This window comes from Lichenostomus cassidix, unplaced genomic scaffold (assembly GCF_008360975.1).
Source record: "Lichenostomus cassidix isolate B80296 unplaced genomic scaffold, HeHo_3.0 HiC_scaffold_581, whole genome shotgun sequence".
NCBI lineage: Eukaryota > Metazoa > Chordata > Aves > Passeriformes > Meliphagidae > Lichenostomus > Lichenostomus cassidix.
The window spans coordinates 1-27,184 of record NW_028147637.1 but is presented as its reverse complement, the minus strand read 5'-3'; the positions used below and the strand labels follow the sequence as shown (position 1 = coordinate 27,184).

The following is a 27,184-nucleotide window of genomic DNA, read 5'->3' as shown; positions in this document are numbered from 1 at the left end:
TTCATCTCCATGCTAAGTTTTTATCTCTATTTCCCTGTCAGAAATGCTGATCTCTTAAAAAAAACCAGAGTTCTTGGGTTTTGTCACTGATTTATGAGGTTCCACTGCTGTGTTTGCTTTGTGGCTCTTGACCTCTGGGCTCTCCCCTCCCTTCATCTGAAACCTGTTTTTAGTTTTGCAAGAATTTTTCACCAGAAGTTGTGTGAAAACCCCAAACACAATTTTATTTATTATTTATATTTATTATTTATATTATATTGTATTATACTTATTATATTATTATATTATATTATACTATTATATTATCATTATATAATTATATATTACATATAATTATATATTATATAATATATAATATAATAATAAAATTATATATATTATATATTATTATATATTATATAATTACATATTATTATATAATATATTATTATATTATATTATTATAATATTATATTATATTATATTGTACTATTTATATTTATTATTTTCATGAATAACTTTCCAGTGGACAGAATAAGAGGATATAAGGAACTCTCAGTTGCTTAGTTCATATTGGTTTTGTTCTGTCAGAGACTGGCTGTCAGCACAGGTAATGTAATTCCTACTCAGGAATTCCTATCAGGATTTCCTCACAGCCAGCTGAAGCACCTAGGAGAGCTCGCTTTGCCAGCTCAGCAGAACTCCTGGACTATGGATTTCAAACCTCTGACCTCTAAAAAAGAAAGAAAAAAAAAAAAAAAAAGCAAGGCTTAGAATCTCTCAGCCTCCCAGCCTGGGAAATCTGTGCAGTACAGCCAAAGAGTCATTCTGTCAAGGGATTTCAGGATTTTATTTATCTCCTAATGGTGCTCACTGTGGAGATGTCTGGTGTTAGCAACTTGTATCTGTGGTGAGGTTGCTCTGGAGAATACAGAAACACCATTCCATTTGATTTCACAGAAAACCTGATGTCTGCCAGACCCATACAACTGCTGTATTGCCCAGTTCCAAAGGGTGACATTAGTCAGGAAGAATTTACAGAAGAATTTAGCTAATGGTGTTTTTGCAGTGTAGAGCAGTATGACAGTATGAGGCACAAATTCTACATTACACACTTGATGTGTTCCAGAAATAATTCTCTGGACAAAGAGAATGGCAGGAAATATGCTTTGCTGAGGTGCCAGTTTGGGGTTTCCTTGTCTGGCATTAATGAATTAAATGGCAAATGATTTGTCCATTACTGTCAGCATGCCAAGAAAAAAGACTCAGCTGTCTAAGAAAAATGGAAGTAAGTGATGATGGAAAACTAAAAAGAAATTTGTATCGTGGAGAAGAAAGTCTGGAAATGTTCTCCTGATTTCAAACATAAAACCAAGGAGGCTTATGTGGAAATTAGAAGATGACAAATAGAAAACTCATACCAACTTGATTTTCTGCATGATAGATAATTAGATAATGAAATTTACGGTCAGAGGTTGTCATTGGGGCCAAGAATTTAGTGTGATGGGACAAAACCCCTGTTATATGGTAAATAAAGCAATCTCGTTTGCAGTAACAGAAAAGAAAGATTGAACTGTCTACTTCAGATCTTGCAGCAATCTCAAAATTATTTCATATACAATTTTGGAATGAGGAGATCTTATTACTGCATTTTTATATTTTCCCCAGAGGGAAAAAGGTCTTACAAGGTTCTGCAGTAGATTGATATCAGATCCCATTTGGTGTGGCAGCTCCTATGCCTTCCTGTAAATTAATTAAATAACCAGTCTGACTACTCCTGCCTTTATCAGATCTTTGACTTTCTTGCTGAGTACAATGTAAGTCAGCCAGGGAAATGTAGAGTTAAAGCTACAGAGAACCGTTGCTTGTTAAAATATTTATTGCTTTGGCACAGTCCTCAGCTGGGATGAGGTAATTTGGATTTTTGAAGCTGGTGCAGGCCATGACACTTCAGAGCAGAGGTATTTCCAGCTCTCACTTTTTAGCCAGAAATGTAAAATGTGTTAAACTTAGCATTCTGACATTTTTTAGCTTTGCATCTTCTTTAGTACTTTCTTCTTGCATTTCTTCATTAATTCTCCAGCTCCACTGGTGCATCCAGCCCTGGGTAGGCATTTCAACACCTCTGCTGGGCAGGCTGGGTTGCCTCAACTTGGCTCAGCAACTGATATTTCCTCTGTGAGCTCCTTGAAATATTGATAAAATTGATAAAATTCTTAGAATAGCCATACAGGGACAGCCTAACACCCAGTGCTTGTGCTCTCTGCCCTCCCAGCTTCTGTCAGCTCACAAACAGCCCCAGCTAGCCTTGATCCCTTCATAGATATTTTTATGCAATGCATTTCTCCTTCTTAAACTAATCCATCAATTTAAATTTTACTGTCTTACAGCACTCTTTGGCAAGGAGCTCAAAAGGTCACCAAGGCACCAGTGAGGAGCTGCTGTCTGTTTTGTTCTGAGCTGGCTCTGCCTTTCATTAGATGGTCCCAAAATGTCCCTGTTGGAAGGGAGAGTAAAGAAACCTGATTTTCTTTCACCCACTCCAGCTTGCTAATGATTACACAGACCTCTCTGGTCCTTGCTAGCCCACATCATTTCTTTTGTAGAGTGAACTTTTCTCAGTTGGTCTCGATGTAGAAGCTGTTCCACACCTTTCATCATCCTTGCTGTCCCTCCCTGACCCTCCTCCAGCTTGCCATTCTTTCTGAGATGTCCCACTTCTGGTCTAAATTAAGACACAAAGCAGGTTTTGCTCTCTCCTTTGCACAGTGGTGTCCATGAGGTCATGTGGCAAAATAAAAGTGGTGAGAGAAAAGCAATTGGCATAGAGAAATAAGCTGGTGTTATCTATCTTTATGGTTTTATCACAAAATGTTATCCCTCTGACAAGCAGCGTGAAACTGCTTGGGTGAAAATGAGAAAATTTATTGAAAAGATGTGCAAATAAGAACATATATCCTTGTTCTTTCCTTTGACATTTCAGTGTTTCAAGACATGAAGACTGGAAAAGACTCATTTGTATAGAACAAGAATAAGGATTCTAATGCCATCCAAAACTTGAATGCTTTGGATTCAAGCAAAAAAACTTTCAGAAGCCTTTTTTACTCTGCTGCTTACAAGAAAGAACAAAGTCTGAATTAACTCAGTGCCAGCATATTCATAATTTATCTTTCAGAAAATGCACTCAGAGGGAAGACATGTGGAGATGAGATGGTTTATTTGTTGTGATCTCGCATCACAAGCCATCCTCTGGTTTGATTCTATCTCTTTTGATAACACAGCTGAGTATTAAATCTCACATGGTTTCCCACTTCCTAAAACACCTCAACCTAACCTACTATTACACAGCTGAGCTGCAGGATTTCAGATGATTATCCAAGAGCCTCACAGCAAAACAAAAAATACCCACAGGGAAACAAACAGAATAAATATAGCTGTTCTGGGTGTGTCCATTGCAATTCTCAGTATGTGAACAGAAACGGGAGAATACTCTTTTCACTGTGAAGTTTGTCGGGGCGGATCTCTAGTGCTGTTTTCCCCCAGAAGAGAGGAACATTAGGAAGAATTTGTTCACAAAAAGAGTTGTTGGGCATTGGAATGGGCTGGTGGAGTCACTGTCCTTTAAGGAAAGACTGGACGTGATGCCATGCTCTGGTTAGCAGGGCACAGTTCAGTTCAGTCACAGGCTGAACCCGCTGATCTCAGGGGTCTTTTCCATCCTAACCCTGTGATTCCGTGCAATCAAACCCGGCAATGGCTTTATTTTCACACACTTTACACACCCAACCCCTGCGCGTCCCCGATCGCCCCCAGCAGGGCGCGGCTCGGCGGGAACTACAACTCCCATGGTGCCCCGCGGCGGCGGCGCTGCGCGGTGGGCGCGGGGGCTGCCGGGAGCCGGGCCGTGCGCGGGGGCCGGCGCCGATGGCGGCAGGCGCAGGGGGCGGCTGAGGGAGCCGCCGCTGCCCGTCGCGACCGTCCGTCCGTCCGCCGCCGCCGCCGCCTGACCCGCCCTGTCCCTCCGCCCGCCGCCATGGAGGCGCTGATCCCCGTCATCAACAAGCTGCAGGACGTGTTCAACACGGTGGGGGCCGACATCATCCAGCTGCCGCAGATCGTGGTGGTGGGCACGCAGGTGAGCCGGGCCGGGCCGGGCCGGGCCGGGGGCGGTCACCGCGCTGAGGGCCGACCGGGGTGTCCATCGCGCTTCCGCCGCTGCACAGGGAACCCTGGCTGCCTCCGCCAAGGGCACGGGGGGACGCGGCGGGCGGGGCGCCCTCGGTGGCCGTGTCCCCGCCGCGCTGCTTCCCGGCTCCGCCGCCTCAGCCCCGCTGCGCTGGGAGCGCCTCTGTGCCGCCCGCCCGCTTTGGCGCTTCTCCCTAGCGGCTCGGGCGGCCGCGGAGCTCCGCAGGGCTGCGGGGAGGGCCGGTGCCCCTGTCTCCCATTTCTCCGGCTGCCACAGCGGGTGTGCGGGTGGCTTCGGGGCACCGGCAGCGTGACCGCCATCGCTGCTCGGCCCTCGGCTTCGCTTCTGCCCCAGCGGCCGTGCAGCCAGCGCTCGGTAAGAGCGAGGTGCCAGCGGAATGGCAGCTTGCAGGCGTGGATCGTTCTCCTTTCCGCCCAGTGCCGGTGCCGTTTGAACTCTGTTAGCCGGTGATGGGCTAGCAGGGAAGGTGAAGAGGCCAGGCCGGCGACTGTTGGCTGCAACAGTTACAACACGTGCGAATGAGCTCGGTAATGCTGCTGGGCACCGAGATAGCTCCGAGCCTGTCCTATCGCTTCAGAGGCGATGCTGCTCTTCAGCACGACTTTTGGCAGCTCGACATGCCTGACCAGAGCTGCAGCAGTCATTAGGGAGCAGAAAATGAGGCATTGAGCGGAAGTAAAACTTGAGGCTAATGGATCTCTCATTTGGTTTCTGTGAAATTTAAAGATCTGTTGAGTGTGCTGTGCTCCCTGACAATGGTTTGCCTTCCAAAGCCAAGTGCTCTGCACTCAGGATTTCCATTAAATGACTTGAAACACAAGCTATGTGTGTAAAGCTTGCACATTGTGGAATAGGTTTGCCCAAAGCCAGCTACAGTGTCAGAATGGTTGTGAGGCCATCACCAGTCATTCTCTTTTCCCATTACACATCAGATACATTCACTGAATTTACATCACCCATTTTATAAAGTAGATCTGGAATACCTGAATAGGTGGGAGAGACTGAGAAGCTATGTTGGGTACTTGCTGGTTTTATGTCTGAGAGAATTTGATTGCTTTATGGAGGCATTGCATCTTCTTTATATTAAGAATTATACAAGCAAGCTGAGCATTTATTTTGGGTTTTTTGGTTGTGTTTCAGTTCAGATCTGCAACAGAACGTGCAATGCAGAAGCATTTTTCCATGTAACATTAAAAAAGTATTTTTTACAGTTTCACTTTACAAAATATATTGAAGTGGCATTTTTCAAACAGCTCTGTCCCAGTTATCTTTTTCTAAGTGTAAATACTCTCCATAATTAAATACTGAGAGTTAACACAGTATTAACATGTGTATTGACATGTATTTGACTTCAGTAGTCTACCCACCAGTATCAATGTGTATTCAGTGCTGTATTCAGGATATTCATAAACCCCCTTGAATTAACATGAAATTTCCTATCATGCCAAAACAAAGTCCTTTATGGACTCCAGAAAAATATGTAGCAGAAGTCTAGCAAGCTGTACCTTGGTTTGCTTTTGTTTTGTTTTTAGTCAGGAGTATTGGAAGAAATAATTGTCTTTACTGACATAGTAATTCTGTAGGTGGTTATTTTATGCAATTAGTTTTAATAGAAATAAAATTTTATTGGTCTATTTATTTGAGGTTAGTTTATTATAGACCAGATTTCTGGAGATGTCTCAGACATGGTCTTGGAGCTAATAATTTTGCAGTTGGTAGCTTGCTTCCTTTTTTTTTTTTTTGTTTTTTTTACATGTGTCTTTTAGACAATCTTGTTTCTTGGTGAAGTGCTGTGTGGCCTTTAAGTTTGTTCACACCGTTGATGTATTTGTAGCCCACTGGCATATGCTGTCTTTGCTTTTTCTTATTGAAATAATATTCACAATAAACAGTCTTGCATTTTTCACCTCTAGTTTTCTTGTAGGAAACAAATGCTGCCAGTTAAGATTTCTCTGCTAATTGACTTATGCTTTTTTCTTCCAGTGTGCCAGCTGCTGTTCTTAAATGACCTTTTTACATATTCAGCAAGGAGACAAAAAAAGCTTTTTAAAGTAATGTTTTCTGTTTATTTTTCTCACCTATCCTCTCTCTTCTCCACCCTGCTGTTGTTTTGTGCTTATGTCTTTCTCCACTTCTCCTTCTGTGCATTGTTAATTCTTTATTTTCTAGAGCGTGTAGAACTGGAAGGTGTTTATAAGCCTTAATTTACCTTTGAATATTTTCTGTTTCCCATGTTCCCTTTGCCCCACCTCTGGAGTTTTGGGATTCATTTCCTACTGGCCTTGTGTTCTGAGCAATTGAAATAACCTTTTTGCTCTTTCTAGATACACTTTGGTGCTAATTTCAAAATATTTCTCTGGAAATGTTGCGCATTTAAATGGCCTCTTGCACTTCTAGTGCTTTTCCTGCTGCTCAGTCATATGAGAATTCCTTTTCATTCTCCCCATAAATATTGTCTAAGTTATTTCTGTATTGTAGTACAGGTACTGTATGAAGTAAACAGATAGAACTCTGAGGAAACCTCCAAACTGCCAATTTTTCTTCACAGTTTCAGGGTTTTTCTGCCATTCCCACTTAGGTGTTCTATTTTTTTCCCAGTTCAGTATTCCAGTTCCATTTTTAGAAATGTATGACTGAAGAGCAAAAAAAAAAAAGTGGCCAGGTAAGGAATATTATATAAAAATACTTGTTCAGTTATGCTGAAATACTCAGTGTTCTGATTTATACAAATGCTTTGTGCTCTGTATTTCTAAGGGATAACAAGGTGGTATTGAAGGGTCTCAACCAAACACATTGAGACTATAGTAACAGGAGGCAAGGAAAGTAGTTTGGTTGGTTGTGGCCTTTTGGATGTCTGCACTACAAAAGAGGGCATAAGATTTAGAATCAATTTAAGCAAACCAGCCAGACAACAAAATACTTGCCTAGAGGTATGTAAAAGTGGATTGTATTTATTTATTGGGCCATTAATTCTTGGAATATGCTTGGGGTTTTTAGTAGTCATTAACCTAGTTATATCCAAACTTCAGTGTCGGTTTTGTAGCAAAATTCTTCCAATACTGACATTATAAAAACACCTTGTGGGCTTTATTTGCACTTGGTAATGTTAACTGAAGTAGAGACATCATGGTGAAATTGATGTAGCAACTGATGGAATTCACAAGTGACATTTTGAAGTGACTTTTCATCTGTACACTTACAAAGTATTTTTGCTCAGTGTTTCCTTAATGCCATTTTGGGACTTTAAATGGGGAGGTGTAGTTTATGATATTTAATGCAGATTTCTTTTGGATGTTCCCCTGGGATTGGCTTACAGATGAGCATTACATTTATTTCTTGTTTGTACTGTTTGCAGTAAACATCATGCTTGATATTTCAGTGCTAAACCACTTTTCATTGCAAGGAGGAAGGTTTCCTGGTCTAACAGCCTGAGCACTAGAATTTGTGTAAGTTTATATTCTGGTAAGATAAAGAGCTGGGATGCTAATTAGGCTGTTAGAAAGCTGACAGCAATGGAAAGCTGATGTATAGTCCTGGCTAGTGGGATGAGGAGATGAATCCAGTGGATTCTATCAAAGCATCCCATTTGAGAGAGACTAGCACCTTGGTCTGAGACTGCAGGTGCTGTGCAGAGCTTCTGTGACTTTCCCTGTCAGGGGAACAGACATTTAAGCCACTTAGCTCGTTCGGTGTAGCCTCCATTGGGTTGGCAAAAAGCCACTTTGAGGTGAAGGAAACTCCACCTTGTACCCAGCAACCAGGAAAACCCCACGCCAAGCACAGCTATGTCTTCCTCTCTCCTTTCTTGTTGGATTGTTGATTTGGTTTCCGTGGTTTTTTGTTTGTTTGTTTTGATTTTTCTTTGCTTTTTTGGTTCTTGTTTCGTGCAAGGATCTTCCCTGGCGATTCAAGCAGATGCAAAAACCCATTTTATATCTACATTTAAATAAGGGATGTAACCAGAGCATGGCTTCTATGCTGGCTGAGGACAGTTTGTTTTTTCTCCCAGAAGTTTTGCAAACTTCCTGGTTTCATTTGGGTTTTTTCTTTGTTTTCGTATCTGACATTTACAGTCACCAGTTTTGGGTGTAACTGTTTTTCTTTTTGCCCTCTTTTGCTGCTGTCAAATCAAGCCCTGACTGTTCTGCTGTTTGTTTCAGACAAGCAGCAAAGTGAGGCTGACATTAATTAGCTATTTACATTTACCAGACTAATAGAAATGTTGCTGCTGTTATGATACAGTGTGAACAACATTTAGTGTTGTGCTGTTTCTTTGCTCTGATGGGCTCTCTGCATTTCTGAGCAGCTGTACTTTTTAGGTCCTAAAGACTTCATATAAATTAAAATAAAATTATAGGTCTGGTAACTCTGAATCCTGTATTTTAGTATTTTGTCTCTACAGATTTTTAATAAGAAAGCGGTATTAAACATCATTTAAAAGAAGATACTAATTTTATTGCTTGCAAATGCCTGGTTATTTAGGAAGAGTGGAGAGTCTGCACAGAATTCACAGGATGTGGATTGTAGAAGGATGTGGATGAAGAAGTTTTGTGCTTCTCTTGTTTTGTGTGTGTGCTTTGTTTTGTTTTCTCACTAATTTTGATGCTTTACTGCAAGGATCCTGTTCACCTTGTGATTGGCAATTGCTTGTCTTGGAAAACCAGTATTTTAATTAGACCAGGTGAATCTTGTATGTTGTCCAGGGGGCACAGTGCAAAGAAAACATATTTTCAGGAAGATGGAGGGGAAGAGAATTAAAACGGACAGTCCAGGGAAATGTTTTTCAGAATCTGGAGAGAAAATGGCTATGTAATTGTTGCAAAAGATTTGGCCATATAGTAGCCAGAAGGTTGACTAACTTAGAGATTTGGGTTGGTTTTTTTTTTTTTAAATTATACTTTTGTTTGGAACTTTTGAAATTTGAAGATACAAATTGGCTTTGTTTTGGTTCACTATATTACAAATCATGAATATAGTAGTATACACAATGCTATGTAAGGTCAGGATATCTGGCTGGCAAATGTGAATCTTCAAATACCACAGTTCTGTGATGTAACTTAGAGTCTGTACTTGCTTCTACTTAGCTGAGACAATTTTTCCCTAAGTGAATTGTTGGAGGGCTTTGGGAATTGATGTTCTGAGGAAGAAAACATCTGCTAATCATTTCTGTATTTGCTGTTGTTTGGCACCTGCGGTTTATTACAGTGTAAATATGAGATTTCTGAAAAATTTTGACAGAGCTCTGTCAGTTCTGGCATTCCTTTCTGCTTGTGCACAAGCTGTTTTATGTGGAGGTAGTTCCTGTGGCTTCGAGTTTCTCCCTGCCTTGTTCAGGAGAGCTCTCTATTCATGGGGAATGCCCTGCAGGAACAACAGTCTCGTAGTCTGGACAAGATCTTGCATGTATTTTGCAAACAATGAGCAATGCATTATGCTGGTTTTACTGCTTTCTCAAGTTGGGATCAGCCTGTTGTCTCTTCTGCATCTTTTAGAAGTGTAATTTCGTTTCAAACAATGTCTTAAAATAGTTCGTTCAGCCTGCTTGTAGCTTTAACATTCTTTTCTGATTAGTAAATAAATTTTTAAATTTTTTAGCTGTTTAGAACCAGCGTAGCTTGGGGCGTTCTAGTTCGAGCAGGAAAATTTTGTTATAATAGCTGTCCCAGCCAAAGCAGTTCCCTTGTGGAACTGCTCTGAAATGGCATGTGTACTCACCTTTTATTCTAGAGTAATTCATATTTTCAAAATAAGGTAAGAAAAAAAATACTGCTGGTCTTCAGTTATAGCAGGCTGAACTCTTCAGGATGGTTACTGCAAATAAATTCTTTTTAAAGCACCTATCTGGGTAGTATTCCTGTGGATGAGATCCCAGCACAAATGCATTAGCTGGTGTTTCCCAGTGATAACATGGAAATGTAGTAAATTGTAAATGTATGTATTGCTAAGAGCATGATTTACCAGCAGGACTTCTTGTATGACAGAAACTGCAAAATTGCCACCATTTCACCTCAGGTGTCAAAGCAGATGCACTGCTTTCCTCAATAAAATTCTTCAGGAATTACTATGTCTCATTGACAAGTGTCTCTTAGCTCACAGTTCCTTCCTGTCATTCTCCAATGTTTGCATTGTTGTGCCACTCATGAGGTCAGAGGGGATTCTGATATCACTGCCTCTGTTTTTTTGTGCTTTCCTGCATTAAGTCTCTGTTGTGTTGGAGGAGTTTTTTGCATTTTTTTCCTATAGAATTAGATAGTAAAAAGAGTTATCAGTTTGCCCTGCCAAAAGCAATGAGCTACATTTCAACACCCCTTTCAAGTAATTTTTGTTTTGGAAGTTTCCCTGTAGTTTGTTGGACATGTTTCCTTAAAAAGACTTTTTTCCACGGATGATTTATTGTACATTGGCTCCACAGAAATATTATAAAGCCTAAAGATAGGCAAAGGAAGGCAGGAGATTCTTATAAGATGACTTGAAATTTGTTGCAGCTGATACAAGTCCATTATCATTTTAATAATACTTGAAATATACAACAGTCAACAATCTGAGAAGTGATTTTAAGAAATCGGATGGTTCTTGTGCATCAGTTAGCCTCTGTCTGCATCTATTATATGAAGGACTGGCTGAACTGAGTTTGTGTTTTTTACAGACCCATATCCCTTGCTTTGCCCCACTGGCAGAACAAGATCAGCTTTGTGTTTCCTGCCCTCCTCACTGTGTTCCCAGACAGTTCTTGGTAATGGATGCTAAGGAGTGCAGATTAAGAAGTGCGTCATTAGATAATTGTATTCCAACAACAGATTGCTTTAGCTGGGAATGTAATGCAATTTGATAGAATTTCCTGGTGCATGGAGTGCTGTAATGTTTCATTTAGTGTGTTTACAAAGGATGCAGATTGTTCCTTCTCCATCCAGAGATAACTGGCAGTGGTGTCAAACACGGTGGTTTACTGCTATGTGAAGAGAATATTCTTCTATATACTTCTTTTATATCTTGCTGTGTGCCCAGTTTAGCTTCCTGCAATACCTTTGGAAGGACTGATGAGCAGTGTGTGCAGCAGCTTGTCCCTTGGATTAGAGTTTCCTGTCCTCATGAGGTTGATGATAAGGACTATTGGTTATTGTTAGCTTTACCATGGTACTGGTCTGGAATCACTTTTAAAACCCAGGTACTCACAGCTGCTGGTTGCACCACTTATGAATCTTACACAGAAGTCCTGCAGGAGAGCATTTGAAATGTAGACTCTCAAAGACTGTTTATAATTTCACAGCTTTTGTTCCTCAACTTTTTACAGTTTGTTGTTATGTAGACAGATGTTTGCAGGCAATGAAGTTGTAAATACTTAAATATATACAGAGAGAGAGTGTGGGATGCCATGAAACAATGTTTGTTTCTATGTTTAGGGTGTAAAACAATGTCCACACTTAGGAAGCTGCTACAATACATTATACAAAAAAATCAAACCCAAAAACCAGCCAGCCAAAAAACCCCCAGCCAACCAAACCTCAAACTGAAAGGAATATAACATTGTAGCAGCATAATGTACTCAAGTATACATAGTTAATATGTGTTTCTGTGATGCTGCTCCCGGTATTAATACATCTAGCCCATGTTAAACAGAGAGTTTAATTCTTCAGTTTACAAAGTAAAGTTTTCCTTCAAGGTGTTAGAAAATGGCATAGTACAAGGCATAGAATTTCTTTCTGAGCATTGTAAAGCATGTTTCTGGACAATTTCATATTTGTGGTAGAAAAGGTTAAATAGAAGACTGATTTTTCTGAAACCAGTTTAGTGTTTAGTTTGCCCTAAGAAATAAAAACCGTGGGAGACTTAAAAACCATAGATAGAGAAACTTAAAACCAGATAGATATCTGTTGTAAGTACCCCAAGCAGGTTTTGACAGTTCCTGGCTTGTAGCAGACTTGTGTCCTTCAGTGCCTAAGCAGTGACACTGCTGTGTCTGCAGGGAGTCTGTCATATGCTCCCTCAGGCACACAGCAGAGGACAAAACTGTTTGCAGGCTGGATGAAAGCAAACTAAAATATTACAGCATTTTTGTGTTCAAGGAAGTAATGTAGCTTTATTCTGCTTTTCAGAGCAGTGGAAAGAGTTCTGTGCTGGAAAGTCTCGTGGGGAGGGATCTGCTCCCCCGAGGTACTGGAGTTGTCACCCGCAGACCCCTTATCCTGCAGCTGGTGCATGTTTCCCCAGAGGATGGTCGGAAAGGAGCTGGAGATGAAAATGGTAAGTGATCCAAGAATGTGTTTTTCTCTTTGGAAAACATAATTTCAATCTTCCTTGTTCTTTTAAATAAAAAATCAGTTGTTGTAATCTTAAAACTTGAGTATGCTTTTTAAAATTTGCTTGGATGAAAGCACAGCTGTTGTCACATCTGTTTTGTCCATTTAGCAAATGTCATAAAGTCAGAATCTTTTGGATATTAAAAATATCTTTAATGCTTTCAGCTTTCCTATTCTGGGAATTTTTTTTTTTGAGAAAAATAGGCCAAATAAAGCATTTCAGTTATAAAGATAATTGTCTTGAGTGTGAAGAACGTAATTTGTGATGTTACATTTGAGAAGATGGGATCAGGTAGCTTGGAAAGAAAAAGAATGACAACCTCTTATCCTGGCTATGCTGTGTGATGTTGCAGTAAGTGCCATTAGAGGGCTATTTTTAGAGGTAATTTTATTTCTAATGAGGTGGATGATGAGGTGGGTTTGAATATGGATTTGGGATTTCCCAGAGGGAAATAGTCTTGCAGGAAAGGATTTTATCCAGATGAGGGATTTCTTCTTTACAAGTTGGACAGGAGAATATCAGTCTTGGCATGACAAGAGTCTCAGGCTTGGCATGCTGCTTTCAGAATGCTGACATTGAACTCTCGTAGACACAAATACTTTTACACTTATGTCTCTTCTCTCTGACTTCTGTTTTGTGTTTGCACCTGGATCCATCCTAATGCTTGCTAGTATTATGTATTAACACAGCCATTTCAAAATAGCTACTGTTCTGTGGTTCTTAAAAGCTTAATTTGTATCTCTGTTGGAGTTTTGGCATCCAGAAGGCTTCCTAGTTTTTAACACAAAGCACTTTTGGCTCCTGTGCTGTTCACTTAAGGAGGGACAAATGATACCCTTTGTACTGTGGTCACTGCAGTAAATCAAGGGAGTCAGAAAATACCAGAGATAAATTTTCCATTAAATATGAAGCTCTGTATTTTTATAACATGATATTTCAGACTGATATGTATGTTCTACAGAGAATATGTGTAATTTGGTGTGAAGGAAGTGTTCTCATTTTGCTTTTGCTGTTTATTGTTAGCCTCTAGTGATTGAGCACAGATGGTGTGTTTGATGTGGTGATACCACACTGTGGTGTTCTCTGATGGAATTGCCAGAGAAGCAGCACTTAGCAGAGAACTGGGCCTGGTCTTGTGAATTATTAAATTGGTCTTGCAGTGAAGACCTATTCTGGTAGTTGAGAAATGGAAAATAAGGGAGAGCATAGCAGTGGCCAAGCAGTAAATGCTTGTAGGTGTTGTGTCCTCCTTGAACTTTCATGGTGTTTTACAGACATCACATAAAAATGGAGCTGTAAATTCTTCACCCCATCCATAAAAAGTTGGAGTTTTTTGTAATGGGATTTCCATACATTAAAAACATCAAAAGTTGAGAAGAATGATACATGTATTGTCTCTTCTTAAATCTGTCGCAGAACTGTTGTAATTCTTTAATTGAGTCTTAAAAATATTGATGCATGGCATCAGATTTCCTTCCCGTGCAGTAACACTACTTCTAGTGACATTTAAAATGGTTCCTTAGTCTTTCTGGTTCTTGCCATGAGTAAATTATGAGGAACATATTTCACTAAAGAAGTTCAGCTTTGTGGAGTCCAATGGTGCTGTTTTCTGTACTCAGATAAGAAAATATTGTGAGCTGTTGGAATTAGGTGAATGGCAATAATAGTCCTCATCAAATAAACTTTGTTGTATAGAATATCTGATTAATATGCATCATGTATATGTGTTTAATTAAGATCTTATTTCTGTACATATTGTTAACATGTTACACACTCTCATCAATACTAGAATAGCATGCACATCTGTCTGCATGCATTTGTGATCTTTGTAATAGAATCTGCTACTGAAAATTAATAAAATGCTATCTGTTCAATATGATTAAAAATGTTAAACACCATTCAATACTGTTTCTCTTTAACTGCAGACCCTGCTACATGGAAAAATCCAAGACACCTTTCTAAAGGTTGCCTTTATCCACTTCCTTTTTCTCCCTACACCTAAAGTGCATGCTTGTATACACTAATCACATACATTTCATGCCACATTATTGTTGATTACACTTTTCCTTTTACACTTCAGCTACTGTGATTATTTTGCTGAGTCTTGTGATCTGATTGATTTTCAGTTTTCTGACCTTGTTGCATTAAAATGAGATGATTTTTGCTCCTGTGCTGTTGCTGCTTCATAGAACTTCCTGCACTTTTAATTCCCAAATCCTTAAAAAGAAATCTTTGTTGATCAGTTTCTTAAATTAAGTGACAAAAATGGTTTTGAAAGATTACTTGATTGTAGGTAAATGGTGGTTTTGCCAAAAGGTTAGATTTCTTGTAGACTGTTCTTGTAGAGCAGATTGCTGTGTCAGGGAGCACAGAGGAAATGACCACCACAAACTAAAAATTGGAAATGGAACTTTCCCCTAGTGCTTGCAAACCTAATTGTGAAAGTGTGAATATCTTGCAGTGTGACTGAAACTCCTGCCTGTGCTACAAAGCAGGAAGTGAACAAAACCTCCCTTGCTCTTGCAAAGTCCCCAAGTAATTCTGGACTTCAGTGGTGACTGACAAGAGTGAAGATGTTTGGTCCTTGACAGATTTGGGAAGAGACATGTTCTCCTAAGGCTTCTTCCTTATGCAGAATTCTTATGTATTTTCTGTTTGCTTGCTTTTGGTCCTACAGGTTTTTCTAACTTTTTCTTTCAGCTGTGGTTTGATCTCACTTGCATGGTAAAAGCAAAGATGCTACAAGCTAGCCTTTTTATTTCAGGTTTTTTAAACTATTGCTAATAATTCTTTTGTTTTCTGTTACAAGCTGATATTTAGTGAACAAGACCATTTCTGAGAGATTGTAGGATAGGGGATTGGCTCAGGCACAGGTAGGAGGGTGGACCTTGTATGAGACAAATTAGATATAACAATGAAATTTAATGTTTCAATTGACAGTATCATAAATCTGTACTGAGCTATTTAACATGTAACCAGAAAGCTAACTAATTTTTCTTTTGCTGCTTGAAAAAAATCCCATAGTTTTCAATGAACAGGCGTTGGGGAAAAGGTTATTGAAACATCTCCTTTCTCTTTCTAATGTATCAATTTTTGTTTTCAGAAGTAGATGCTGCAGAATGGGGTAAATTTCTTCATACCAAAAATAAGGTATGTTTACTCTGACTGTGTAGTAGCAGTGTCATAAATATGTTAATATATATATATACTTAATTCTGTTATCTCCTCCCTTGACTTTCCTGAAAAGGAGATGATTACAGGTATTATTATGCCTGCTTTACTATATGGCAGAATATTGAGGATTTTATGTTTTGCTTTTTATGAGTAGAAAACTTCTGGAAACATAAAATGTCTTGTTACGTGGGTCATCAATTCTGCTGAATTATTTTAGTCTTTTTGGTGTTATTTTGTTGATGATTCTATTTTGTGCTTTGGCGTAATTAGGATGGATGTCACAAAGACAAGGATAGGTGTGATCACAAGGCATTTCAGTCCACTGAAGAATTGGCTACTTCAGAGGTTTATTAGAAAGAAGAGTGGAAAACTTTAAAAATCAAACTCAGCCCTTTGTCCTCTTCAAGATGAGAAGAGGTTTAGGCTCCATGTTGTTGATTAACTTCAAAGGATTACAAGTAGATTCAAAATGGAATGAAGTGTTCAAAATTCCCTGTAAGTGGACATGAATTAATAACTTGTCTGACACTGATGCATTATAAGTGCTAATAACTGCCATCTCACAGAATTAGTCAACAGATTAAATGCCAATTTCTGTAATTTTTATCACTGATGATTGCTGTTAGCATTAAGGGCTGACAGTAATTCTTTTTTTTCTTTTCATATTCTGTATACTTAGTTTTTTACCATCCCTTGGAGAAGAGAGCATTATTTTGCAGTTAAGCAACTGAATCCTGTCTTTGATTTTTAAACATTTTTCTTTCTTACTTCAGATCTATACAGATTTTGATGAAATTCGTCAGGAAATAGAAAATGAAACAGAGAGGATTTCAGGAAACAATAAGGTAAATCCTGTACTCTCCATCTTTGCCTTGCTATTGATTCTCATGCTGCTTAAAGCTTTCTTAAATGGTTTTGGCAGCTCGGGGTGAAAAGCATTTAACTGTTCTGATGAAGAGCACAGTAATGCTGCTTTCTATCTTGAGATTTTTTCACTGTGTTCATGAGATAAATGACTTCAGCTAAAAGACAGAATTGTTGCTTTAATTCAAGGTTCTGTAATAAAAGTGCAAAACATGAATTTTGAGTTAAGCTTGCTTTCATTTTCCCACATTCATGGCTTCATGTGCAATTCTAAAATTGGGTTCTGCCAAAGACAAAAGATTGGTTGGCAGATGTGTTTGGCTTTTTTCCTTGCTGTGTGTTTTAAGGTATGTGGTGAAAGAAGAAAATTTCTAGTATTAACTTTTTTTTTAGTATTTACTAGAAAAAGAAATTTTCTAGTATTTCTAGAAACTACAGCCTTTGGATTTTTAAGTGATGCATTTAAATAATCCAGGGCAGTCATTATTACTTCTTATTAATGTATTTCTAGGGGATCAGTCCTGAACCGATTCATCTTAAGATTTTTTCATCTAATGTCGTAAATCTGACTCTTGTGGACTTACCTGGAATGACAAAGGTAAGATGCAGAATTCTCTTCTGACTCAGTGTGAAGAGTGTATTTTTGAACAAGGTCTGCCTGCACACTTTTTGCCATTGTTCTGTATTATTAGATAAACACCTTTTCTCAGGTTAACTAGTTTGACACAAATTTGATGTCACTTTTTCTTGAGGTGCCTGTTGGTGATCAGCCTAAAGACATTGAACTTCAGATAAGAGAGCTCATCCTTCAGTTCATCAGCAACCCCAATTCCATTATCCTGGCAGTCACAGCTGCTAACACAGACATGGCCACTTCTGAAGCACTGAAAATAGCTCGGGAGGTGGATCCAGATGGTAAGCACCAAGTTCAGCTTCTTTTTAAAACTAAATCCTAACGTAAAACTCAAGTTGTTTGGGAAAAATATACTAAGAAAAGCAAATGTCACCACATTTCCTAGAAAATAGGATTTTTATGTATGCTTAAAGACTTCTTGCTGCAGTTTCTGCTACTCAGGAGAATGCTGGGATGAATTAATAACTGATAGATTTCTGGCTTGCCAGCAGGCCAAGTAACTACTCTGGTAGTCATGGAGTCACTTCATTTCCACAGCAGCCACATGGTATTACAGAATGTTCGGGGTTTTTAGAGGTTCAGTACTTTACAGTGGTCTGTTAGGACAATTTCATGCTCTATTGTCCAATGTTGTTTCTTTCAGTGGAGAAAATATGCCACCCTGCAGCTAGTAATTGACTGACTGTTAGATTAGTGACTTTTATAAGGATAAAATTAATATATACTGTCAGTATCCATTTTAGTGCCCTGTATTTATGTGGGAGAACTGACTGATTTAATGTAAAAGGAAGATTATTATTTTCTATTTACCTAAGGGCTTTGAAACAGATCTGAAGCTACTGGCTGCTGCTTCTTGCTTTTGCAAAGGGCTGTTAGTACCACTGACTAACAAATGGCACTTTGTGATTGGAAAGAATATGGATTAATACACTTGGAAAATAGCTGTACAGAAATTAGGCTAAAATTCAGTGTTGGTATGCTTTACCCTCAAACATTTCTTCCCATAAAATGTAACATTCCTTTATTGGTTTCAAACTCCAAGTCTGCTTTGGCTTGTCTGCCACATAACCTTGAGGGAAAACCTCTTCTGGCAGTCTGCTCAGTTAAACTGTCCTGGTTCAAGGTAGCAGACCCCTTTTAATTCACCCCTGTAAAAATGACTGACAGTGTCTTTTGGATCACTTCCCAAAATTGTGACACTTAAAGGTCTAGAGTGGCAGATCATGTTGCAGGTTCTGCAGGAGTAATGCTGTGCAGTGAGAACCTAAAGTACTGAAAGTTCACATGAAAGTTTCAAGACCCAAGAACCTGCTGATTTATTTTTGTTAGACTCAAAAAGTGTGTTCTATTTTAAAGAAAAAGTTCCTGGCACATTTTTTTTTCAGACCAAGAGCTCAGGAAATATTGAGATCCCAGACAAATCCTGTGTGTGTTAAGCTACTGGTTTAGATGGGCAATATTTACCTATTTAATGGATTTAGACCACTAATTCTCCACTTTGCTGAATGTTGAGTTTTAGTTCCTCTGATCCAATCAGAACATCCCAGTGAGTGTTTTCCTCTCGGTAGGTCGAAGAACCCTTGCTGTTATCACAAAGCTGGATCTCATGGATGCTGGCACTGATGCTATGGATGTGCTCATGGGAAGAGTGATTCCAGTCAAACTTGGCATCATTGGAGTAGTGAATAGGTCTGTGGGGCACATTGGTGCTGTTTTTAAAACTGTGTTGATATGAAGTAATGCTTTCTGCTCTTTTAGCCATGAATATAGTTTTAAGAATAAGGTGACCATGTTGAAATTAACTTCTGAATAAGCAAGTGAGGAGCTTGTTGCTCACTTTTCAAAAGCCTTTGTTCTTCCTCTCAGCCAACTGCTCATGTGGAAAGGAGCAGAGACACTCCTAAAAGAGCTGTAGTTTCACCACTTCTGCTGTTGTCCTTCAGTTGAGGGATGCTTTGAACAGCTGTTCACATTAGCTCTGATCCAGGACAAGTCCTGTATATATTAGTCCTAACTGCATAAGGCTATGGTATGTCTGCTGTATTTTTTTACACTACTTGGGTCAAATCTCATGTAGTTTTGATCAAAGCATTGTTTAGTCTGTGTACAGTTGCTACCAATACTGATTTGTTGACTGTGCTGCATGGAGCAACAAATAAAAACCTGTAAAGTCTAAGGAAGGTGAGTTAAGTGTGAAAAGCAAAAGCCAGTTATTAAATGTTCTGTCCAGAAAAGCAGAAATGTAAATGATTTTCACTATGCATCCATTAAGTAGTGTGTAACTCTGCCTTTTACCTTCAGGAGTCAGTTGGATATTAACAATAAGAAGAGTGTGGCTGATTCCATTCGTGATGAGTATGGTTTTCTTCAGAAGAAGTATCCTTCCCTCGCCAATAGAAATGGAACCAAGTACCTTGCTAGGACACTGAACAGGTAGGAATTGAAGATATAATCTGATGTGTTAGAAATAGGTGCAGACCTTTCTTTTAAGCCTTAGTTTTTCTTTTGGTGCTATACAGTATTGCATTAAAGAAAACTTGTTCCAATCTCAGGTTCTCTCAGTTTCTGAATTTACTGTGATTTTCCCAAATTAATATTTTCCTTTGGTGATTATTTTTTGCCTCTTCTCTGTTCTGATGGAGATGATAAGGCTGCAGCTTTTCCTCCCTTCTAATGAGGGACTGTTTTCTATTTTTAGACTGCTGATGCATCATATCAGGGATTGCTTGCCCGAGCTGAAAACCAGAATTAATGTTTTAGCTGCTCAGTACCAGTCTCTACTGAACAGCTATGGGGAACCTGTTGAAGACAAAAGTGCTACTTTATTGCAGCTCATTACCAAATTTGCCACAGAGTATTGTAACACTATTGAAGGAACTGCAAAGTACATCGAGACTTCGGAGCTGTAAGTGCAAATGTTTTTTTGGAATATTGACTGAGTGGTTAGGTTGATCCAGTGGCTCTCACTGGCCATATTACTACACTGGACCATGACATCCTCAAAAATGTTTGAATTCAAGCAACTGTAAAAAATGTTTGCAATGAGAGCTTTCTTCTTGTTTGCTACTTCAGTTGTTATTTTCTTCTTTCAGATGTGGTGGAGCCAGAATCTGTTATATTTTTCATGAGACCTTTGGAAGAACTTTAGAATCTGTTGACCCTCTGGGTGGCCTTAACACAATTGACATTCTGACTGCCATTAGAAATGCCACTGTGAGTGTTCTTGTGTATTTCTAAGTGTTGTGGCTGTAGGTTAGGGAGCAAAGGTTAAATTCTGTATAAGGCACACTACAATGAAATTATTCCAAACACTGAAAGCCACCTATCTTGTTGGTGTGGTACTATATGTCCAAGGCACGAGAAAAGCATTTTTCAGATTTGGAAGCCTAAGGTGACATAAGTATGTAGAAATCTCCAAGCTCCTATAGGGATGCTGGTTAATCATTGTTTAACACAGTTTGTCTTAAAGTTAGCAACTTTATAGCTTTTATTTTTAAATATTCTTGTAACCTCCTTTACTCTTGAGACCTGTTCTGAGTGTCAGGTGTGATCACTGCGACCTGATTTATTCTGGGCCACATCAGACACTACTTCTTAGAAATGCATCTTATTTCAGAGACAACTTAGCAGCTTTTCCCCTCCTTTTGAACCAGGGTCCTCGTCCTGCCTTGTTTGTTCCTGAGGTTTCATTTGAGTTGCTGGTAAAAAGGCAAATCAAACGTCTGGAAGAACCAAGCTTGCGCTGTGTGGAGCTGGTTCACGAGGAAATGCAGAGGATTATCCAGCACTGTAGTAATTACAGTACACAGGTAAAAATGCATGCTTTGGAATTGGGTTTGTAATTACTGGAGTGTGTGTTTGTCACTGCTTGTTTAGTAACTTGTGGAAGTCTCACTGGTAAATGTTTGGTTTGTTTTTAGGAATTACTGAGGTTTCCTAAATTGCACGATGCCATAGTTGAAGTAGTAACCTGTCTTTTGCGTAGGAGACTTCCTGTCACCAATGAAATGGTGAGTTTGCATCTGCTGTAATTTTACTGGTAAAAATGCATGTTTGCTGGAGTCTTGATGCTTCTGTTTGCAGTGCCAGGAGCCCAAGTTATTCAAGGAATCTTGACATGTATTTGTTAAGTAGCTTGTTATTTAATATGTACATGGTTTGAAACTTCTGTATTAGAATACAAATACATAAAAAACAAAAGGGTGGGGTTAGGGTTAAGCATATTGTCCCCTGTGTTTGAATTTCCCAAGAAGAATTTTACTACAACATCAATTTAACATCTTCTAGTCTTTCTGATATAGGTGAATTTCCCTCCCTTGTAACAGAAGCTGTGCATTTACTGCAGAGTTTGGGATGCAGTGATGAAAATTAAATTATAATCCTCGTTCTGTATATTTCAGAGGCTTGTAATACCCTTTAGATAGTAAAAACCAAAAATACAACTTGTAGCTTTAAGTAAACATGTTTTAACATAAAAGATTGATTTGAACTGCAAAACTTATTTTGTATACTCAGTATCCCTAATTGACATGCTGTAGGTGCTTTGTGGCTCAATGGTCTTTTGCTATTTAAGCTGTGCTCCCCAGCTTTGTTGGTCATTGCTCTGCATTAGCATTAGGTTTGCTCCCTGAATTTTTGATCTGGGGATGTCTTGCATTGCAGGTTCATAATCTGGTGGCCATTGAGTTAGCTTACATCAACACCAAACATCCAGACTTCGCTGATGCCTGTGGGTTAATGAATAACAACATAGAGGTGAGAAAATATGTTCTCTTCAAAAGTTTGTCTCTAAGTGAAATTGATAAAATAAGAAATGCTTCAGATTCTTTCACTGAAGCACATTTCTACATTTGGAGGTATTAGAATATGGTGAATTATGAATATGGTCTATACTCCACAGATCTGTGGATTTGTTAATTTATATTGCATATTACACTCAGGAACAGTGGTTGATATTTCAGTGAAAGGATTGAAATTTTTGAAGAACCAAACCATGTAAACCCAAGCCTTATTTGGTGGACAATCAGTTGTTCATTTCAAGCAGAATCAGATATTTCTTTGTCCTGATTGCTTCAAATTCTATTTTGCTATGAAGCAAATTCTGCCTCCTCCTTCCTTTGGGGCTAATCGTGATCTGACCACAGAATCAAATCCTTTAGATTACTTGGAGGATTTACAGCTTAATGAGGGCTGCAGGATATCTGTGCTGAGCCAAATTGTGTATCTTTGATGTTTTTTAAAAAAAGAAAAAAAGCTTTGCAAAACTTTTTCTATTGAGAATTTAGTTTTGACCAGGAAATCAAAGTAATTTTATCCAAATAATCAAGGGTTTCATAGAGCACAGTATTAGCATGGCACTAGATGAGATGAAATTACTCGTGTTTGTCTCTAAAATGTAAGTCATCTATAAAATGTGAATTTTGCCTGTGTGTTGATACAGAGTAAGACATAATTGAGGTCTTGCTGGATTGTTTTTAAAGGAACAGAGGCGGAACAGGTTAGCCCGGGAATTGCCTTCTGCTGTGCCACGAGACAAAGTAAGTCAGTGTTGGATTTTAGTTTTTATGTAAAGCTTAATGCATTCTCCCAGATCCAGTCTAAGTATTGGAAATTTTGATATGCTGCACTAGTAACAGTCTTGGGAATTTCCAAGTATTGAGGTTTTTCCTTTCAATTTCATCAGCTAGAATGGAATGTCATTTTCTTAAAAAGATGCAATTTTGGGAGGTTTTAAATCTGGTATTTCTGAAGAGTTGTCTATAAATTTACTGTAATATTACACCTACTACTTGAATGTCATCTCAGGTAAGGTACAAAATGCCTGCAAATGTTCAAGATGGTCTCAGATCTTTCATGCTTAAATTTATAGCTGAGACTATATATTCATTTCAAAAGATAAACAAGATTAAAATATCCAGTGTGCCCACATAGTGACTTTTAAAGTCACTCTTAAAACTGCAGTTTGTTGCAGTCTTTCTTTCTTTGGGAGAATATGTTGAGGTGACATTTTCAGTTATTCACCATAATCCAGTCATGTATTCTGTCTGGAGCTTGCTGAATTTTAGCAGGTTTTGAGATTAGCCCAATGGGTGGAAAAACCAACCAAGTGTCATGGAAAATATTGTCTGGCTGTAGAAAAGAATAGTCTGACAATAAGCTGGAATTTTGACAGTTATTTAATATTATGTGAAGTATTTAAAATTCAAAGGTACAGAATGTAGCTTAAGCTTCTTGTGAGGTTATAACAGGAGTTTTACAGCTAACAGAAATCTCCTGGCTAAGTTTGTTACTTTAAAAAGTGAGACAAAGTCCCAGAGTGGATCTAATACTACTGCCTTTAATCAGTCTAAGACAATTGATGGATTAACTGGGAATTTAAGGTAGCTGTCTAGAGATTACTTTCAGTTCTCTTTGATCCTTCTTTCTATTGATTTCATATTTATGTCGTCAGGGTAGGAGCTGAAAGGAAATTGAAGGTCAGCTAATTCAAACATCTCTGAACTGTCTTGGAGATGCCTTTTTTTTTCTTTTTTATTTTCTTTTTTTTTTTCCTTTTTCTTTTTTTTCCTGCTTCTCTTACTGTTTTTCTTGCAAATTCAAATTACTTCTTTCCTGGATTTTGAAAGACGCTAGTAGGTAAAAGTGTATGAAATTCGCTAGGTAAATTTTGGTGGTCTTCAGTTGAATTTTTTTTCCCCCCTCTCCCTGCATTTTTTTACCTTCCTTAGTCCACTAAAGCTCCAGGTGCATTGCCACCTGCTTCCCAGGAGACTGTTACTGCTGCTTCTGCTGAGGCTGATGGCAAGGTCTGTCTTGATTTTTCCTCTTAAGCACTGCATGCACTTTTCTGTTGTGGTGCAGCCCAGCTGTCAGGAAAGCAGTTTGTCTGTAGTGCTGTCACTGCCACTGTGTCCTCCATGGATGTCCTACCAGTGTGGATCACTTGGCACTACTGATTTGATATATTCAGTGGCATGGAAAGTCATGCCACGAGGTGGCCAAGTCACTGCTTTCTCTTGGAACTCTTGGTTGCAATATATTGTGGTGCAAATCTGCAGCATAATTTGCCTCAAACTGTCGGTAGATGGTTTGGTGCAACGGTATTGTAATCAAAGTGTTCAGCATGGCTGCTAAACTGCATGTTTTTAATGTGTTGACAGTTAAAGAAGGAGGACAGAAGATAAGCCAAAATGTGAGTTTCCTGCTTCCTGCAGGGAATCTTTACAGGCTTTGTTCAATCTGAACCTCCTCTGTGTCGTTTCACATCATTGTTGAATCCCTCGTGTACTGATATTTGTGAAATGTGGTCTGCAGTGTTTTTTCACACGTCAGGTGTGCTGTCTCTTGTGTTAAAATAACAGCTCTTTATTACTGTAAAGGCTTTTTTGCTAATTGCTCTTGCTTGGAGTCAGAAAAGATGGGCAGTCAGGAGTTTGTCTGTTAGGAGTACCAAGGGGACTCAGGCTTCCTCCTTCATTTTACATATTCAGCTCTTAATGCAAAGCTTCCATTCCTGAACAAAGTGGCTAAAGTCAAAATCTAGGCAATAGTAGAATTTAAACTGTTATTTTCATCAATATTTTAGAGGTTTTCATATGCTGCAAAAATCACAAAGAAATCAAGAGCCACAGTGCAGACAGTGTTGTGACTTAAGAAGTTGCAGGAAGCTGCCAGATTTGGTTTGCTTTTCTCATAAAATCTGTCCTCTGTTAGGTGACATTCCACACTTGTGTAGCTTTGTTTGTGAAACTACTTTGGAGGCAGAGCAGGCTCCACACGAACACAGAATGAGAGTGGCACAGGGATTTTTGTCATTTTCTGCAGCTCTCTCACAATCACAAATAATGCAGTGGAGCTTTCCTTAACAATAATTTTCTCTTATTAACAAGAGTTTGATTTGAATTCTTACAGTCTGTTCTCTAATGCAGTTGTGCAATTTAAATAAAACTTCTGACATGCACAGTTCAGCTGGGTTTCCTCCTGGTATGCTACTGCTGCTATTCTATTTACTATTCTTTTTTTCTCACTTTTTTTTTCTTTTTAGATTTAAGATGAGCCTGTGGTGTTTCATTGTAAACACAATAGATAAATTTAGCTTTTTTCCTCCTGTATCTGAAGCAAAACATAAATAGTAGTACAGAGCCTTGAATGACCTTTAATGTTTTTCAAACAGCAATAGGTTTTAAAGCACAGTAGTAAATAGAACAGATATTAGGCTTGTGGAAAGCTACAAAATAAAAATTACCCCTGTTCTACATCAAAATAAACTGTTGGGATTTTTAATACTAGTTAACATATTGTGGATACCATCCACTGATATTTCTCTTGTCCAGCAATTCCTAATATTTAAGAGTTGGGTGTTCTTTTCTCAGGAGATCAGTGAGTCATTCTTTGTCTGGAACTTCCCAGAATCTCTGATCTTCCCTTCTAGAGAATGAAGATTTTTCTTTCAATTTGGTACAAAAAAAGCCTTCTGTAAATTCTGACAGCACAAACACTTTCATAGCTGTGGTACTTGGAAACAAAAATCTGCACATATTTTAGCTGTTATTGTAAGAAATTTCAGTTTGTATTTAAATAAACCCCAAAGGATTTGAATTCAGGTATTGCAAGAGCTGTGGTGATCTTCAAAACATGCCTTCAGAATGGTGCTGGTAGTATAGGTTGTAGTGTTCCAAGGATTTATGGTAAAAGTGGTAAAAAAAAAAAATTTGGTAAAAGCCAAATGATTTAGGAAGACCATTCCATATTTCAGAAGTGATTTGTAGACCCTTCAAATGCTGTGGAGCTTCCCTATGTGAGACCTTTTCCATACCTTTGATTATAAGAATATTAGAGAATATGAATTTTAGTGCCAGCTGTAAGCAGCAAAGGGAGAACAAAAGCGGGGAATGTGAAGAACAGAATGAAAGGAAAATACCTATGAAAATCTCATTTTTAGTGAGTTTTACCTGTAGTGATTTGATCAGACACTGCTTTACAGTGCCCAAGCTCTAACTGTGCCATGTTTTCCCAATGTGCTGTTTGTGCAGACTCCTTCTGCGGGAGCAGATGCATCTCAGGAGTCTGGAACAGGCAGCTGGAGAGGGATGCTGAAACCCTCCAAAGCAGAAGAGGTATCAGCAGAGGAAAAATCCAAGCCAGCTGCAGCCCTACCTGCTAGTCCTCAGAAAGGACATGCTGTAAACCTATTAGATGTGGTGAGTCTTGGAAGAAAAATACCTCTTTGTAGTTCAGGCTCAGGAGACAAAATATCTGAATTCCAGAGCTTGGAACTTTGGTTCTAATATATGATATTTTTGTAAATAATTTCCACTAGAGCAACAGGGAGCTCTAGCCAGTCTCTTCTGATTTTCTTTTTGCCCAATCCCAATCTTCTTGCAAACTCCCTGCCTGCTCCAGGTTGGGATATAATTGGGATAACTAACTGGGTTCCTTTCACAAATTCCTGGGCAAATGAAATCCTTCTCTACATAGCTGTTGGTACAGAAACAAATTTCAGCTCGCCTCAAATTCCTGCTGCTCTTTTGCTGAAGTTGAATGTTTATATCAGAGAAGAATCATTTAAAGGCAAAACCCACTCAAGTTAAAAACAGATAGAGATATTTGAACTGTTTGGAGAGCTTTAGAAAAATGTAGTGGTGCACTCGACCAGATCTGGATATTGATATGTCTAATTTTATTTCTGAAGAATTACAGATTTGTTGCAAGACAGGTTGCATCTATCAAACCCAAGCTAAAAGAGCAGTAGTTAGAGTTTTGGGTTTTATTTACATTTGCAAATAATCACAATTGCTAAACTGAGGGTTTTATTTTTTCCTAGCCTGTACCTGTTGCACGCAAACTTTCTGCCCGTGAGCAACGAGATTGTGAAGTGATTGAACGACTTATTAAATCTTACTTCCTTATTGTCAGGAAGAACATTCAGGACAGGTAAACCCAAGCTTCCTTGAAATATTTAAAAGAAAAATATTGCTTTTCAAGTTATATATATATAATCTTGGTATTTTTATCATGTTCTTACGTTT

General features: G+C 38.7%; 1 protein-coding gene across 4 annotated transcripts; it reads left to right on the top strand.

Moving 5' to 3' along the window:
- The first annotated feature begins 3,868 nt into the window (after positions 1–3,868).
- LOC146420998 (dynamin-1-like protein) lies at positions 3,869–27,114 on the top strand. 4 transcript variants are annotated; one of them, XM_085047803.1, is made up of 18 exons: positions 3,869–4,114; positions 12,280–12,427; positions 14,410–14,448; positions 15,588–15,634; positions 16,432–16,503; positions 17,034–17,120; positions 17,275–17,437; positions 18,725–18,845; positions 19,458–19,589; positions 19,855–20,061; positions 20,249–20,369; positions 20,810–20,965; positions 21,077–21,166; positions 21,819–21,911; positions 22,637–22,693; positions 23,885–23,962; positions 26,189–26,356; positions 26,980–27,114. In XM_085047803.1, exons 1-18 carry the CDS (start codon positions 4,013–4,015, stop codon positions 27,091–27,093), a joined length of 1,995 nt encoding a protein of 664 aa, XP_084903929.1. In that variant the 5' UTR covers positions 3,869–4,012; the 3' UTR covers positions 27,094–27,114. The 4 variants fall into 4 exon arrangements, with proteins under 4 accessions (XP_084903929.1, XP_084903930.1, XP_084903931.1 ...); XM_085047804.1 differs by lacking the exon at positions 14,410–14,448; XM_085047805.1 differs by lacking the exon at positions 23,885–23,962.
- Positions 27,115–27,184: the final 70 nt, after the last annotated feature.

Coding starts and splice junctions, on each gene's coding strand:
- LOC146420998 (XM_085047803.1), top strand. CDS start 4,013: ATGGAGGCGCTGATCCCCGTCATCAACAAGCTGCAGGACGTGTTCAAC. Junction 21,167..21,818: donor TTCCTGTCACCAATGAAATG/GTGAGTTTGCAT, acceptor CTTGCATTGCAG/GTTCATAATCTGGTGGCCAT. Junction 22,694..23,884: donor CTGCTGTGCCACGAGACAAA/GTAAGTCAGTGT, acceptor TACCTTCCTTAG/TCCACTAAAGCTCCAGGTGC.